Genomic DNA, 18,028 nt, shown 5'->3' on the forward strand with positions numbered 1-18,028 from the left:
CCTAACATTTGTATGTTCACTTGAAATGACAAAGAAACAGGCTAAAGGTTTTATATTTCTCATTTTGTTCTCTCCTGAAATGAATGCCTGGAATTCCATGTCTGGGTCTGCTTTATCATATATTTCACATGAAATCTTCTCACTCGTATTCAAAGCACAAATTTTTTAAAGTACAGCCGTGCAAACTCGAGATAGAAGCCGTGTGGTCACAGGCGAGGCAGTGTAATTAAACTTAAAAGCAACATTTAACGACCTACACGATTTTTTCCCTCGACAGTTAGTGCCAAAAATACCTATGTTCATACTCGTGGAGATATTTGATTGTGCATTAATTTTCTTACTATCGGTCAATGCTTTCGCGTCGCACACGCGAGAGAGAGAGAAACAAAGCGATAGAAATAGATAGATGTAAATACGACATAACGTTTGTTTTGATAAGCGTTCGTTTCGGCGTGCGTAGCGGCAGCCTTCGCTCTATTGGTCGGAAAAACGCCTTACCCGGCACGTCCGCTCCTGTTCATCTAACTACGCTTTAATACGCCATATTAAAAGTGAGCATCGCCCTCTCCGATGTCAGGCATCACGTGACAAGGGAGGTGGGGGATTCGTTAAAAAGGCGCCCGCCATCAGGTGGGCTCACATGATATGATTATTCAGTGAGAGTGCATTTTCTTGTACAACTTTTTACGGTTGCCTCGAGTAACGAAAATAAAAGTTTTTGACCTCTACACTTTTTTTCATTTGTTGGACTAAATAAAATCTGGCGTCCCTCTCGAGCGATTGATTGGTCAACGTCCTCCACAGAGTCGCTCATTTTGGATATGTTTAAACATTATTTTTTTTGGATTTGAAGTCGAAGGCATCAGAGGCTCGCCCCTTTTGAAGGCGAGTGAAAGAGTTTGAATCATTGAATACAATCATTGGAGCACGGGAAGGACAAAAGAAGCGAGGGAATGGGGGATGATGGGAGGTGTAAAGAGAGGAGAGGGTTGGTTATGTGAAAACTGGAAGTAAATGGGATCTAATAATATCGGTGAAAGGCATTAAGGCATAGGTAACAAATATTTAGGAGTGAGCATTGGGTGTGGATAGGAAGGAGAACAAAAGAAAACGGTAATCAGTTGTGTATGATAAGAGTCTGAAGGCAAGGGCTGAGGAGAAATAAGGCATGAGAAAAAAGAGATAAGAAGGGAAGGTGGAGGATATTAAATACCTCATCGCGCGCATGAACCATGGGTCACTAACGCAAACACCCACTCAAGCTTACAACAACATACACACACGCTCACACAAATATATATATTTATATATATATCTATATATGGATATTTGTATATTTTTATATTTACACACACAGGTACAAATAAATTTTACGGCGAATCGCCAAGCCGAAGATGCATATTTTGTAATTCTCGCATTTCTTTCGAAAACATTTTGCTCTTAAACTCTCGTTTCCCACCGAAGGATTGTCCACTAAAGCCGATGCAATGCACTACAGAAAAGAGCAGCGATTTGATCAATCAATTACGACTGAAGAATATTATGTTTCTTCTTCTCAAAGAAATAACTCAATATTCGTTACTCGTTGAATATATTTTGCTTTCAAATGAGATGCGCTCGGTGTATTTCAAGATTACATATTTGTTAAATAATCAACCTGCCAACTATTCTATTACTTTTTAGCTTCTCTTATAATGTTGCTGCATTCGAGTGATTTTGTCAATGGGATAATCAAAAGAAACGCAAATCAATGCGAAATGTGGTCAATTCACATTATTCATAACTATGATACTTACTTACTTACTGAGCTCGACGACGTTTTAATTCCGGCTTTTTATACCTTTTTATCTTTTCTCAGCTCGCCTCAAGAGTTTTGGGATCTACAAAGATTCGCTCCATCGTTAAATTTGATATGTATGGTTTATTTTACCCTATGAACAGAAATCCTTCTATGCTCATCCCGAATTTATGTTTGTATTAAGGCCTTGGAATAATCGTTGCTTAACTTACCTCTATCGTTGCTTTCGACATTTAATAATTTAGAATGCAAGAATTGACGCGAATTAATCAGTCGGTAGTAAAAAAATAACCTGAGTTTGAATGAAATGAAAATTTCCTCAGAGAATAACCGAGTGAACGATTCACGCAAGTATAACAAGTGCCACTATTTCCTGCCATCTCGTGTCATCGTGTTCAGAGATATTTTTTCTCTCAAATGAACATTCGCCCCATTAATTTTATTTTGAGTTGTGGTTTTTTTTTGAGCCTAGCACGTTTTTATTGGAAAAATATTTTGAATTGATTTCCCAGCCATTATGTTCTCGAACTAAGATTTATTTTTCAAAATTTATAAAATACATTCTAAAAAGACTGATGTGGTCGCGTGTATTTGCGATTTATTAAAAGAGTTGATTTTTTTAATTCTAAAAAATTCAGTTCTCACATCACGATTCACGCGGCCGCATTCTAACTGATTAAAAGCAAGGACGCCATGCGTTCAGAAGATTCACACGATGCGTTCCGTTATTACTCGTAAAAATCTTTCATAGATATGTCGAAAGCTATTTAACATCCAACTGTTGCACCAATTCGGGATCCAAAGATATCAGCTCATTGATGAAAAACTCGTCCAAATATATTGTTATCTAGTGCGTTCAAAGGTACTCTCTCACGTTACGAAATATTAGTGCCAAGTTTCAAGCTTACAGTTCCTTTGTATATTTACGTCGACAAAACGAATATTTGGTTTCATGACAGTTTCACTACCTGATCAAACCGTAATCCTAAGTTAATATAACGATATTATTTAATTTTTATAGGCTTAAAATTGGTATTTATTTCTTTGAACAGTAAATATTGATATGTCTTTCACATTATAGGTCGAGCGTTTTTATCAAGCGTATAGTACAAAGTTCATCTTAAATTTATACTAATAATTTCATTTAACACTTCAAACACATTCCCCCCTCTGTAACGAGCCAGGGATAATTTGGTTCATTTCAAGAATCAGCCGCACGTTTAATGTCTCCTGGCAAGTGTATACAATTTAACAACAGGCTTTCAATTGTTTCGGATATTTGGGATTTTGGGTAATGCTGCCATTGTACATCGCAGAAATCACAAGAGTATGACCTCGGAAAATAGGATAAATGTCTTTTATCACAATAAATACTATTTTGTGGAAATGAATTACAAATTTATTCATTATTTCCCTGCTAAGGGTATCTAAATGGTGAAGCCAGTGGGCGAAAACTTTCCTATTAGCAGCCTTGTTTTTTTTCTACTCTCGATAACTTGCAGTTATTTTCTTCCTGTCTTCTTCCTGAATCTGAGTCAGCGTACGCTAAATTGCGTATAAAAACACTTATGGAAGATTTAGTTAAAAGGTTCGTGAAAAGATTTAAAAAAAAACTCCCCGATCCATGACAATGAATAAATCGACCCTCCGATTCTGGGAATCCTTTTTTTCATCAGGTACGTGACGAAGGAGAAGTGACTTCATCAAAGGAATGAGGGGTGGAGAGCGAGCGCTTAGGGAGAATGTGGCATGTTGTCACGCGGTGGGATGAGGGGGGAAGGACCTAAGGGCAGGGGGAGGGGGAAAGGGCGCGAAAGGGGGTGATTTCGCTAACCTGCCCTACGTGTTTGCACATCTCATCCACGTGAGTTGAAAAGAGGGATGGTGGCCTGGGAAACGCCAAAGGGTTGGGAGGGCCACCCATCAACCCCTCGACCAGGGGGTGGGAAGTGGGAGTGGGGTGGGGTAGGGTTTCAACGGGTATGTGTGTGTATATGTGTGTGTGTGTGTGCTTGTGTGCATCCATCACCGTTGCGGCCCGTCTTTTGTCGTCTCGCTTGGATCCCCGCCAGGCACTCCGTCCCGAGGGCGCCGGGTCGAGGTCTCCGGGAGAAACCACTTGACGCGATGCCCTGTGACCCTGGCATCGGCGAGTGTCCGACCCCTCTCTCCACCCCGGACATCGTCCCCCCGCCCCCTCGCCCGAAAGAAACATCTCCAGCAGCCCCAGTTCCAAGAGAAACCTTGCCTCGTACGTATTATATCCCTCGGTCATCACACTCTGGCGCCAGAGTGAAACAATGCATTCCGCCAAGAAGACTATCCCCTTCCCTTCCGTCGAAAGCCGTCACCTTCGGAATAAACCTCTCTCCTCCTCCTCCTCTCTCCCTCCTCCTGCCTCTCTACTCCTCCTCTCTCTCTCCTTCTCCTTCGGCCAGTCGTGACGGATATCTCACAAAATGCATTCCGGAAGTCGCCTTCCGTGGGAATTGTGAACATCGAGGAGCGCGAGTTAGCGGTCCGATCTGCAGTGCCCCCACCGCCACCGTCCTCCCTCTCCGCCTCCCGCCGCCGCCGCCCCTCTTGCTCTCCTCGGCCGCCCTCTTCCTCCCAGCTGCCTCCTCGTCCGCCCGCCGCCGCCTCCTCCCGCCGCCCACTACAGCGCGCCGTGGCCCGGCGCCGCCCGCCACAGGGAGGCGCCGGCGGCGGCCAGGGCCACGGCGGCCCCCCTCCAGGCACCGCCGCCGGCCGCCGCCCCCGCCGCAGCTGCGGACACGCTGCACGTGTCGGAGCCTTGCCCCCGCCGGACAGGGAACGAAAAGAAAGAAAGAAAGAGAGGGGGGGCAGGTGTATCGGGGGAGGGTGAGTGGGGGGGTAGGGTGGCAGTGGATTTGGACGGGGGCGTGGGGAGAATGGTCCAGTCAGTCTCCGACGTGTCATTATCGATTGTACTTCCTCCCTACCATCCCATATTTTGTTTTCCGTAAATTGATAGCTTAAGCCGCCAAGCGTTGCTTTTTTGACAAAAAAATCGAATGCCTTGTCACGTGGGAGCGGACGGGATCTCATCGAGTTGGGCAATAGGGAAGGGGAGATCCCGGAGGAGGAGGGAAGGTATTAAATGGGGAATTGAATGGTGTTAATGGGAAAATCAAAAATCCTCTGGTTCCGCATGGTATTTAGATAATTTCAGGCCACTTTCATCTGATCGCCTTCCAATCACGGATTTATGCCAGCTATAAACAGTTTTCATCGTGTTTTTATTTGTACAGATTTATATAATGAACCGATTAGGAGAATGGCAGCTTGAATCATATACGCTCCTCAGATTATACGTCATTAAATTCATGGTTGTAGTGCCAAAGCTTACTGTTGGTCTCCGAACCGTGAAATCTGTTTTGAAAATAAGGCTTCTCATGTTTCAACATGAATTCCGACGCTTTAATAATCTGAGGGATAAACATCTAAAGCTGCGTAGGTTTAATAGTTTAGTTTGCCGCCATTTTAAATTTGGGAACTCCTGCGGCTACTGTGTGCCGTATGATGGAAAAACGTTTCGTGAATGCAAAATGCTTGAATGAAAATGACAAGTGAAGGGTCTTGCATATTAAATAGTGCTCGAATATATTCTTGGTATTCATTTGTGTAAGAAGCTAGCCCATACGACAGTAAAAAGTTTGGATTAATAACTATATAATTTCCTTCGTTCACTTAGCTGGAACGAAGCCTATTTGCAAGACTTCGAATATATAAAGAGTAACATTAGAAACTGAAAATTCTGGTTCGATAGCCGAAAAATGATTGTTCATATTTTTTAATTTCCACTAATTGAAATTATTTTACCATATTCAGTTTTTTTCCGAATGATAATTGTCTCTTCAACCATGCGACCCCGATATCAATGTAGGAGAATGCATGAAGGTCCAAATCTTTAATTGTAATTTGAGAGAAGCGTTAAGATCTTGGGTCGAATTATTTGACGGTGGTAATAAAGCCTCGCTTCAAATATAGGAAGGCGGCTTAAGCTTATCCACTTAGGAGGAATGTCTGGAGGTTTAAACTAATAACATTTACTACCTTGGACTACCTGGATATTACCTGGACTATTTTTGAGCAGCGGCATGAATTGGTTCCAGAAGGCGCAGGACGTGGCTCGTGGTCCTTTTCCAGTGCCATTTTTTTGAGCGTTGAAAATGAAATATTGCGGCTGGTTCCGGGAGTAGATTGGCCAGTTTACGTCGTTAGGCACTGGCTTCCTGTAACAAAAAATCCAGTGCCATGTTAGTTACTGTAGTCATCAAAACTCTACTGCGCATTTATGGTGGTAATCTTTATTTGACCTTGGAAAGGGATCTAGGAAAGCGATATTGTGCACTAGCTAAGCTTTAGGCGATGATATCGTTTGAACCGAGTATGCACGCGAAGTTAGCCTCACTCACCGAGTGAGATAATGGGCTGAAAGTCTTTCTGCCCATCATCCTTTGCGTGCCAATTGTACTCGAGCTACAGTCAAATAAAAGTTTCGAAAAAAAGGTCATAAAATATACAAGAGTCATCAATCATTTATTTGGCTTGACTGTTAAGGCAGAGATCCTGATGTCAAAATCTCTGAAGAATATGTATTCACATTATATAAGATGAAAAATCGGAAGACGTGAAAGGAATATTGGTTTTAATGGCCTTACAAATGATAACTTACCGGTAAAATTCAGCATATAGTACACAGGGTCAATACAAGGTACTTATAGCACTTAGAGTACTAAGTCACTATTTTTCAATAAATAGCTAATTATATGAAGAAGTAGAATTGATTATGTGCAACATGCATTATTAGTTATGAGCGTAGAAACTTGTAAAAATTGATAGTAAAGAGCGCGTATGAATTGAAGTGTTTACTACATTTTTATCAAATGTGCCGTTAAACGATAACGCGGATCGAATCGCTCATCTCATTAAAATCGATAAACGCTCTAATGGTATTTGATGGCGAACTATCTTATACCCAATTTTCATTAGTGAACAACTTTTGGGATTGAACATTCAGAATTTGCGATGGAAACCTATTAAAAGAAATATTACGAGCATGTTGATATTAAAGGAGGATTTAATATTTAAGTGTAATTGTTCGATTTCTTGCAAAAGTAGAGCATATCACAAGTAATTTGACAAGGACGTACAGTCTACCTTTAACTGATATTTACATTTCTTTCCTCTTATTTTAAATTTAAATCTTATGGGCGTTCTTGAAAATCATCATTATTTGCTACATGGTGCCTTCCATGATGAAAGTAGGCCCTCTATATACCCTCTAGGTGGGCAATAATTTTATACTAAATGTGTCAAAAGTACATTCGTCAGAATATGTTGTCTGCAGCCTACCTCGAGGAATGTCATTCTAGATTTGTCTTTCGTTATTCACTTTCGTAATGCGACCCTTTCGAAGGATGTGAAATGGACCGACGTGAATGCTCACGAGCGAGTGGGTAACGTCCTCCGTAAAAATGCCTACGATTTCCGCGAGATTAAACGACGTTCCACTTGTCGCAGGGCCAATTGTCGTGCACGTCTCCGTGACGCACTTCCACTTTTGAGAGCCCCTACGTCACGCCCTTGAAGCCGCCTTGGGGCGCGTGTTAGTTCAGTGTCAGGAATATCAACCTTTATTCAATATATTCGGGTGAACGTGATACTTTCTCATGGACAGATTAGAGTGAAGTTCTTTGATTATTCTTGTTGGTACACTTTACCTTGTGCCTTTTGTAATCTGGCATTGAACACGAGGAAAGACAACATGCTATTTAAATGGGTCAGTTTCAAAGTATGTGTATTTCTTTCAATTTTTTAGAGTGATTTGATAAACCGATAAAATTTGTGGCACTCATAATTCCCCGTTTGGTGTCACCAGTGCTACTCGGGTGACCTCTACCAGTGTAGTGACCTTCGTCTCGCCTGCTCTCTTCTTGTCTGGAGGGGTTGCAGTTATTGCCTCTCGAGTCACTCCTTCTCTTCGTAAAACATTATCTCATATCTGGCAATTCTTAGAGCAGTAATTCCTTGAAACATTTGTTCCTTCTCCGACGACTCCTGAGTACTTACTAATCGCTCGTGCCGGAAGCAGTGCAAAAATACTCCTCCCTCTCTCTCATTTGCCCATTATTTGCATTTTCCCAATACTCGCCTGATGAAACCGAGTGTGTTTCGGTCGGACTCCCGCGTCACTCTTCGTATGTGCGGGCCTCAGACTCGGCCGCAGTGGCATAGATGGTATGAAATCGGAGAAATTTGGGCTCTGCGCCCCAAGACAAATTGATCTTAGACGGACATCTTGGATGCAATAACAGGTGTCACGCTCCCATCTGCGGATTCTAAGAAGAATAATAAACTCCTAGAATTTCTAACCACTCATGTCAAACATTGCCATTTAGTTATTCGTGCTGAGGTACTGGTTTAATAGGTAATATGAAACACTTTCAAGAAATCGAAACTTTGTCCTCACTTCAATTGCTTTCTTTCGCTATTATCACAACAAAAATGTATAACCTCGTAAGTATGCTATTTTTAAGTGCAGATATCTGCGGTTTTGGACGAATTTTAGGCTAGGCTACCGATGTATTCCACAGAAACACATTATCTAATCGCAAACCAGCCATACTTGAGACTTAAAATGTCCTGAACTCTTCTCGTTATCTACATGGACCCGTGCTAATTTTCGTGAATGTCGTTATTAGACCTTCTGATGGTGTACTCAACCGTACATTGTTGCCATATTTGTCGTTTGCACAGCAGTGTGTTAAATAAATTGGAGAACCAATTTCATCGCTCGCACACAAACGGAGTGGCAGATAGGGTCAACATCACCCGTGTGGTTATTTCTCTTCTGCCTTTGGTTGAGATAGGTATACTGCATCGGACAATAATGAAAATATTGGCTTCCGGGGACAATTTTTCGGCGTCTTTTTCTTCTAAAAATGCAATGGGATTGTCCAGATGTAATGCGCGAGAATACATTTAATTGTTATTTTAATTACACGCCAAAAAATGACGTGGGGTAAATGTTATCCCAGGGTAACCGTTAAATATTATCTCTCGGTGAGTTTTAAGTTCGCGTTTGATTCATTTAGAGGGAATGCCTTCCGGTTGTATTTCGCCAATTTTTAATGAAATTTTGTGTAAGTAAATGTAAATACAATTTAAAATGAATATAAGCATCCGAGCGTAATTCTAAAATTCGACTGTTCTTCGTCCATTTTTTGTGAAAAAAACGATCGAAAATTGAGATTTTGTAACGCTAAAATTTGAGTGAGGACGAGCATCAATGGAGAAGGATTTGAAAAAGAGGACATAACTATCACGGGAAAGGGGCGTGTTAACTTGGTTCACCAGTCTCTTCTTTGTTCAAATTTTAACGCTTGGGTTCTATTATCTCAAAAATATTTTATTCTTTTTTTTAATCACTGTTACAAACACAAGTCATGTTTGCATTTAACCTCCCCTAAAAACTACTTCTATAAATAAAGAGCAGCGCGCATCGAAACTTACAAAAGTAGTGCAAAAGCTTAAAATCTGATGAATAGCTGATGTAATTTTGAACAATTTTTATTCATCGGCCGGTATTTGAACAACATTGACGTGAGAGACTATTTTATTTCGTTTTTCGACTGGCGAACAAAATATCGTAGTCTGTCGATTTCTCACGTGACGCTATACGTAATTGAGAAATGGTCGAAAGCGTAATAATCGGCATGTTACGTAAGTAAGCATGGCATAAATTATATTGGCAATGGTGCAGATGCGACCGCCGTGTAATTTGACAACTTATGAGCGAAATGGTGATCGGTAGTGGCGGCATTATTGACCAATGTAATTAACTTCCATTTCCATGGTCATGAACTTAAATTATCTATATCAATATGTTTTTCAGTACCTAACGGCTGCATACAAATCTGTTGTATGCATCCATTAACATATCCAGCCGTATGTATAACGTATGCAGCCGTTAAATAAATATGTTTGATAATAGTCACCATTTTGGTCACTTCTGCGCAAGCCATAACTGTTTTCTCATTTTTGAGGTGTTGGGACCTTAAGCTGTAAAAGAAGATTCGAATTGATGATTATGGACGTACAACGGCGTGATCGATCAATATTTTGGTCGTAGCATTTAGTTCCGCCGCAGAGTTGACCGACGTTGCCGCTGACAACATTTGACGAACGTGAGATATGATGGGTTGATTTAATTCAGTGGCTGTATTGATTATCGTAATTATTGGTAGTCTACCGTTTAAGAAAGGTTTTGGATCGACACAGATTACGACGATATATTTCAATGCTTCTCCTAACAAGGCAGAACATATATCCAAAATATTTTCGAGTGAGACTTTGAACGAGAACGTAAATAGACATTAAGCCTTGCAAGTAGATTCAAATAAAATATGGCCGCGTTTATGATGTCATCTGGATTGCTTCTTGTCCAAATTTATTGGACGAAATGTGGTGAAAAACGGGACCCCGTGAAAGGGGTTTCAGAATATAAATCCAGGGATTTAGGAGATCCGAGTTTAAAGATTGTTAAAATAAGGTGACTTTTTTTCAAATTCAATCCCCTTTCAGTTGAATATCATTTTACAGCAGTGATAGTTACGTTGTATGTGTCATATGCTGCTTCGGCCGACTCCACTGAGATACTACCAGTGCCATGTGTTTTTTATTCATTATGAATTTATTATGACATTAATATGATATCATGTTTGTATATTCTGCATAGCTATAGATATAAATCTGAATGTATTATCTAACCCAAAACTGAGAGGAATTTCATTTTTCCTGGCGGCTAAAATAGGCGTTAGTTACTAGATAACAAAGGACGCCGATTCTTTCCGTGATACATTAGTGCGTCGTCGTATCATTAGTATTCGTATTGGAACCTCGAGAGGCAGTTAAAAGATCATCGTCGCTGTGTGATACCGGAAGTGTAATGAAACCAAGATAAAAGTAAGCAATTGAGCTTCTTTACCCAAAGCAATTCTTTTCCTTGTGTCCCTACTAATTTGATCATTTTGTCCCAAAACACTTCCAAAATAGGTAAACCCGCTCTAGTTGATGAAATCCTATTTTAATATTTACCTTAGCTTTCCTCTTCCTTGAAAAGCGCATCACCTTCGTCAAAGCTGCCGCGGGCAATTGATGCACAACCATGCGTGAAGCGAACAAAGAAGCATACCAAAGCAGGAGTACGTATACACAACGAGAACCTTGCCAATGCAAATCCCCTCAGTTGGACGCTTTACCCCAACTCCGCTCTTTTATTTAATTCATCGAAGAGGGACTCTGCCTTTTTGATTGGCCAGGGCCTTTCTAGCCAATTAACATCCATTCTTTCATCCCTCGTTACTCGCGGTCTGCCGACTTATATCCGACCCGAGTGAAGTGAGCTCATTTTTGGGGAATCACGAACACTTGTTTTGCGTGAAGGGGAGAGAGTAGAGGGGGGCGGGGATTGGCAGGTCATGCAACTGCCCCCTCTTCCCCCCACCTCTCCACCTCCCCCCTCCTCCTCCCCTCTCTTACCCCGTCCTGGCGAACCGCCCGTAGTAGTGCATGATGCGGCGGCTCAGCTCCCGCTCCGACGCGCTGTACTCGAGGGACGTGTTGAGTGGGTGGCCGAACACGTATTCGATCTCGTCGCCGTGCATCACTCCCATCCACTCGCCCCACAGGCTTGTGCTGGACCGCTGCAAAGAACGAAAGCGGACATGCGCGCGTTTACATCCACGGGGAAAGAGGCCTTCGGGATCACTCGGTCTTGGTGGTCATTTGACCCGTTTGGATTTTCCAAAACTAACCTCAGTGTCTGTGCTCATGCATAACGAGAGAAGATTCATGCGGGAATCGCTCGCAACTTTACCCAAAGTGAATGTAACTTCTGCGTTTTTCAAATAGTAACTTCACACTCGTTGCCTTTAATACAAAGTCACTGTCCATATTCAAAAGAACGTTTGTTGGAACTAAGAGCGATTAATATATGCCGATGAAACGGGCATATGGTTGATGATGATCTAAATTACTTACTTGCGTGAAGAAGTAGTAATACACATTCATCCCGTGCTCGGCGAAGGTTTGCGCGAAGTGGTTTGTCGGGCACACGAAGAAGTAGTCGCCGACAACTTCTCCAATCATTTTCTGGTTTAAGTATCCATCACTGACGTGCTCCCAGTCTGTATACTGTGTAATGAAACGAGAAAGAATAGGATAAATTCCTTTAAAAACCTTGAGAGTTATCAGACACATGATTTAATTTTTGAAATAAAAACACAATTATGGCATTCTCTGTGAGTTTTCCCTTCTTTTTGAGGAAATGGGTGAGGGTTATAATGGTGAAAGCGAGGATGAAAGGATATTATATTCATCCGAGTAGAATGGTAAGTAATATGCAAGAAATTCATTTTATGACTGCTGTGTAGCTTGTACAGTAGTTTATCCACGAATGAGGAATGCCCTACAAACTGCCGGGGTAGCTTACATCAATAGGAGCTGAGACAAATATGTGTGTCTCAGTACACGAAGAACAATTGAATTGGTCCGATGGCTACGCGGTAATACCATTAATCTCACCGAATTGAATTTTCCCGTTTAATATAAATTTTTAAAGGTACTCGTTTAAAACTAATTAAAATTCTAGAGTACAAGCTTTCAAAGGAGCATTATAACATTTTCAACCACCGGCACTACATTCCAGTACTCTTCTTGACCGAACCTACGTGCATAATAAAAATTTGGGAATGAAATGAATAGCAAAAGAGTTGTTTGGGTCCTAAAAGTCCCTAGCTGAAAGTATTAACTAAGGAAATGCCATTACGAAAGTAACTTTCGTTTGCGTGCAGTGAGCGAAGTAATGAGGGGAGCCGAATGTATGCTGTATGGACACACACTCACAGTAGAACAGCAAGCCTCGATCTGCAGTGTTTGGAAGGCCGCTGCACTAGTCACACTTTTTACTTGTAATAAACTTCAAAGCTGCTGATATTCATCGGGAAATGTGTTCTGTGCAGCGAATAAGTGATGAGTGACGAGAGTTGAGTGCGTCAGTGTTGACGTTCGTTTTAAGAGTGAATGCACAAATGTGCACGATGATGATTGAAGTGACCGCCACCCGTCTGTGGTGAGCAATGATTTGCTGAAGAAAGCCCTAACGGATGGCCAGTCCTTGGACACCATGGGTATTTCTTCGTTCACTCTTAAACTAACAACAGCAATGAAGTACGACATTGTCACCCATCATTTAGTCGGTACGTAGCAGATATTTCCCGATAGTGAACGTCAGTAGCTTTAGAGTTGATTGCCAGCAAAAACCTTATCACTAACAGGATTTTAGATTTCCAATTGTACTGTTCATTTTGACTCGCTGCTGTACACAAACGAAAGGCGGCGCGGCACTCCAAGCACTGCAATTGCAGGGATCCTACTTTAGCGTATGTGTAATTAGAGCAAAAATTCGGCTGCCCTCACTACTTCGATCGCTACACGCAAACGTTAGTTACTTTCTGTATTGCCCTCGAGCAATTACTATTTAATTACTTCATACTATATTAAGGCTATTCATAAATATGGCAAACATTTTTGCACTCAGTGAGCTAAAATTATTCGAGATATGTGGAAATAAGAAGGTTGAAATGATTACAATTAAACTCGTAGATTTGGAAAACGGTGAAAAACCACCATTGCCGCCGAGTAATGTTACTGCAGGTGTGCACTTCTGGGAAACGAGAAAACGGCTCTTAAGGGAGATAAAGATTTCAGCGAGGAATGAAACGGAAGATTGTAGGCAGAGATTAAAACAAGTTATACGGGGACATTGCGGTAAAACTAAGGATGATGGCAGAAAACATATTAGCTTATTTAACAGGGTACCTGGCAGTGAAGGTTGGCAGGATCAATGGTTGACTTGCTCATAAAGATTCAAGCGGTTGCCAGTGACCAAAATAGTTTATTTCACTGTCGGGAAACAAAATAAAAATATGCATGAATTAAGAAAAGAAAATCCAAAGTAACTCGGTAGGGAGTTAAAGGAAAGAAGGGGTGGAGTAGATGACATTTAAGTCTGCGTTTCTTGGAAAATATACGTTATTGGCCAACTCGAAGACGAAGCGCGAAAATCTCGTTTAATCCGGAATCATCAAAAGATCCGGGGAGCTGCTTGTGATGTAAGAAAGGCACTGGTGCTGCAGACAGGGCGAGCGTTCTCTGTTCATTCCATGGTGCTCAGGGAATAATTCGCGCGATGGCAAACGGGTTAAGGCTTTTTGTAATTCCTTCAGCATAGCCATGTGTGTATATATATATGTATATGTATATATATATATGTGTGTATATGTATATATATGTTTATATATATATATATTTATATATATGGTTATATATATGTTTATATATATATATTTATATATATGGTTATATATATGTTTATATATTTATATATATATATATATATATATATATGGGTTGTGGTAGTCCAGTGGGTAGAGCATTGGACTGCTGACCAGAGGGTCCGCGGTTCGATTCCCGGGCAAGGCACTCTGGGCACCTGCAGCTCCACCCCAGCTAAAGTGATTTTTCGGGTACCAGATCTTCCTGGGAAACCATAACCGGCACAGGGAAAGGAACTGGCCCCCCTACCCTGATGTGTGAATTTTCACACGCCGTATAGGGCTTAGTACTGGGAGAACTCTACCATCACCTACCAAACCGACCTTCAGGTTGATTACTGTGTTTATGGTATATATATATATATATATATGGGAATATATATATATAATGGGAATATATATATATATATATGGTATATATATATACCCATATATATATATATATATATATATATATATATATATATATATATATATATATATATATATATATATATATATATATATATATATATGGGTATGTATATATATACCATAAACCACACTAATATCGAAACACTAATAAATATATATATATATATATATATATATATATTTATTAGTGTTTCGATATTTGAATTTATAATACCGTACTTCGTCATTAATCTCTTCCCGTTCTTTAATAAAACTGTCTAATTAAGTTCGTTGCCAGAGACCACGTGTTCCCGACCTGTTTTAAAACACATGCAGTAATGCGCATACGAGTGTGCTACCAACCGAAAATAACTGTGACGCTTTAAAGGAGCCATCTTAATGATTTTGAACGCATTTTTTCAATACCCCTTATTATGTCTGTGTTTGACGTTTTATTGGCAGTCTTTGCGTTGATGGTGCCGCAAGTATAATAAAATTGCACCGTATAATTAAATCTGTGGAAAAGTACAAGTATTTCCTTTTAGTATGGATATGAAATACTTCCACGAAGTGAAGCCTGAAACAATAGAAGATATTACTGCTGTTCGGTTTTCCGGGAGGGCAACACTTGATATGGATGAGAACGAAGGGAGGCATGTGCATGAGGTAGGGGAATACGTCATAGGAATGAGGAATGGTTACAGGGAGAAAGCATTAGAGTTCTGCCAGGGGATAGGGTGCAACCAAAACGAACATTTGGTTTAAACACCTCCATAGGCACTTGGAAATTGACCAGGGATTCAGGGCGAAATATATTATGCTTGGGCACCGATTTAGAAACAGCGCAATGAATTCGTACAGTTTCCCGGGTATGGATTAGGATTTCAAATCATAATTTGGTACTACCGAAGTGAAACGATGTATTAAGAAGGATTGAAGAGGCAAGAGAAGGTAGAAGCATAAACGGGAACAATAAGGAAGGGTTATTAGGTGGTAATAGAAATATTTTTGAGTGAGAAAGGGTGGAAGAACACAGCAGAAGGCGAATGGGAACATGAAAGAGGAATATTGAAAACTACTAACGAAACCATAGGAATAATTAATGGAAAAAGGACACGTAAGGCATGAATTATGACTACGGAGATTGACGAGGGAAGGATATAAACGCAGAATTAAGCAGATAGAAGTAAAAGGAAATATATAACAAACTGAAGCGGGAAACTTAATAGGGCGAAGGAAGTGCTGGAAGACGCAATGCGATGATATTGATAGTTTACTAAACAAGGGAGAAATGAGTTCGCTGAAGAGAAAGGTTAAAGCGCCATTGGGAAGTAAGAGAGAAAATTCCGTGCACACTCTCAAACATATGATAGGAAAAGTATGGATTGAACCAAGAAAGATTCGATAGGGATGAAATGAATGCAGAGGGGATGCACGTGGTAACGATATGAAAGAATTAGATAATGTTAAGAGAAACAATCCTCTAGATTAGGCAAAAATTGTTACGACAAGAAGACACTTGTAGCGGGCCATTTCGAGGAAATAGGCTTGGAGCTGCTTGAGATGAGAAGAGAGCAAAGAGAGACTATTTAAGCAAGATTCGGAAGACAGGATGTTAATTATGACCCACAGGGAATTATTATGGCCCCACACTATTTGGGTAGGTTAGACCACACAGATAAGATAAGGGAGATAGACTCCAGTACAGATAGATACAAATATTCGTTCTCTTCTCGGGAAATCAGGAATCACAGCAGCAAGATTTCAGTCATAATAGGAATAGTGAAAACATTCGAATTACCAGGAAGAAGATGATTAAAGGCGGCGTGGACATCTTGCGCGTCCTTAAGTGCTTGCGTGTAGTCGTTGATTGTTGGGGATCTTTAGAAGAAAGCGTTTAAAAGAAGTTTTGCTTGAACATATACGTGTGTTCTGATGTATAGCAGCATTTTTTTGCTTGTCTTGCAATTAGTTCCACTATATTATATGAGTGGTGTCCCAACGCCCCCGCCACAAGCCCTTATGAGGGCTTGCGGAGTATTGCTTGGATGAAGGTATTATCCTGGTAGGCTCAGATATAGGAGAGAATATGACGTAATGGGGATTTATTAGTCATACTTAATTTCGAGATAGGTAGAGGATTGCGTTAAATAAGCCTTCGGGATAGAAAATATTCCTCCGGAATTACTTAAGGGTTTAGGAAAAGGTGATAGGTAGCGTTTCTATGGCCTGGCTCATAGCATTTATTAGGGAGGAATGTGGGCAGCAGAAGTCATTAGATCAGTGTTTATTTCCATTCAAAAGAAAAGGATAGCCGTGTGTAAGAACTGATGAAGAATGAGTTTTAATTCGTACGCAGCGAAGGTGATGCTCAGGATTATTTGGAGAGGAATGGAAAGGGGGACAAATGATTACTCACGAAATTTTCAGCTTTGATTGAGGAAGGAGAGAGGCAGGCGTCATGCAGCGACAGTATCGTAGTATTGAGACCACTAATAGAGAGGAATTTAGATTACAATCAGGTTGTACTTTCTTGTTTCGTCGACGTTTAGTTGGCGTTCGATAGAGTTAATTTGGTAGAATAAACAAATGTGTTATAGGGAATAGGGGTATCAACCAGAGCTGGTGGGGCAATTTATTTATCATGGCAGTGTTCAGACGAAGATAGTCAAAGTGGTAGGAACATAAGATGAACGATGGCGCTAAGCAAAGGAGGAGGGAACTGATGGCGGGGAGATTGAGTGGAGATTTTAGGAAAAGGCTCGTGGAAACTTTGATATAGAGCGTGGTTTTGTACGCCATGGAAATATGGTCGTTGAAACAAGATGGCAGGTATGGATAAGAGGTTTTTAGAAATGTAGTGTGGAGAAAGATATTTCAGGTGGAATGGACAGACGAGAAAATAAGCGATAAAGTGCTAGGCTTGGTGAGGGAGATGAAACGGTTTTCGGCAGAACTTCAAAGGAGGCAGGAAAGATGGATGCAAAGCGTTTTAATTGGCGATGGGATGTTGAATATTGTGATAGGAGAGAGAATATTTTCCAAACGAGGGAGAGGGAGCGAGGAAAAGGATAAAAATGTTGGACTGATTGAAGGGAGGGGCAGGCGGAATTGAGGAATGGTTTATTGTATTGTGTGGTCACAGGTTATTTTCTGTTAGGATAGGCGGAGGAATTTATCGCTCTTCAGTCTTTGCCCAGCCAAGCCTACCTTAAACAAAATAATAACAAAATAGAACTGACAATTAATGAAAATGTTGAACAATAGGCCGGTGTGGATACGAACTTTGAATGACCAGAGTTATAAAAGGTGGAAGTATTAAATAGATGTCAGTAGACTTTAAGGTGAAAGGCAAAATATTCGATGTAACATCCTCATGTATATTTGTTGCTTCTGTCACATTCTTACGGTATAT

At 40.7% G+C, this 18,028-nt stretch overlaps 1 protein-coding gene across 1 annotated transcript in view; it reads right to left on the reverse strand.

The window, feature by feature from the left end:
- Window positions 1-4,450: 4,450 nt before the first annotated feature.
- LOC139694740 (acetylcholinesterase-like) overlaps window positions 4,451-18,028 on the reverse strand; it is a 190,207-nt gene continuing 176,629 nt past the window's right edge. Inside the window, exons 5-8 of the mRNA XM_071593242.1 lie at window positions 11,867-12,019; window positions 11,366-11,529; window positions 5,897-6,054; window positions 4,451-4,591 (exon numbers count right to left, since the gene is read on the reverse strand). Of these exons, the coding sequence (XP_071449343.1) occupies window positions 4,455-4,591; window positions 5,897-6,054; window positions 11,366-11,529; window positions 11,867-12,019 (612 nt within the window). The 3' untranslated portion in view covers window positions 4,451-4,454. The remainder of the gene's footprint in view (window positions 4,592-5,896; window positions 6,055-11,365; window positions 11,530-11,866; window positions 12,020-18,028) is intronic.

This window comes from Hetaerina americana, unplaced genomic scaffold, assembly GCF_022747635.1.
Source record: "Hetaerina americana unplaced genomic scaffold, ioHetAmer1.1.p SCAF_54, whole genome shotgun sequence".
Taxonomy (NCBI): Eukaryota; Metazoa; Arthropoda; class Insecta; order Odonata; family Calopterygidae; genus Hetaerina; species Hetaerina americana.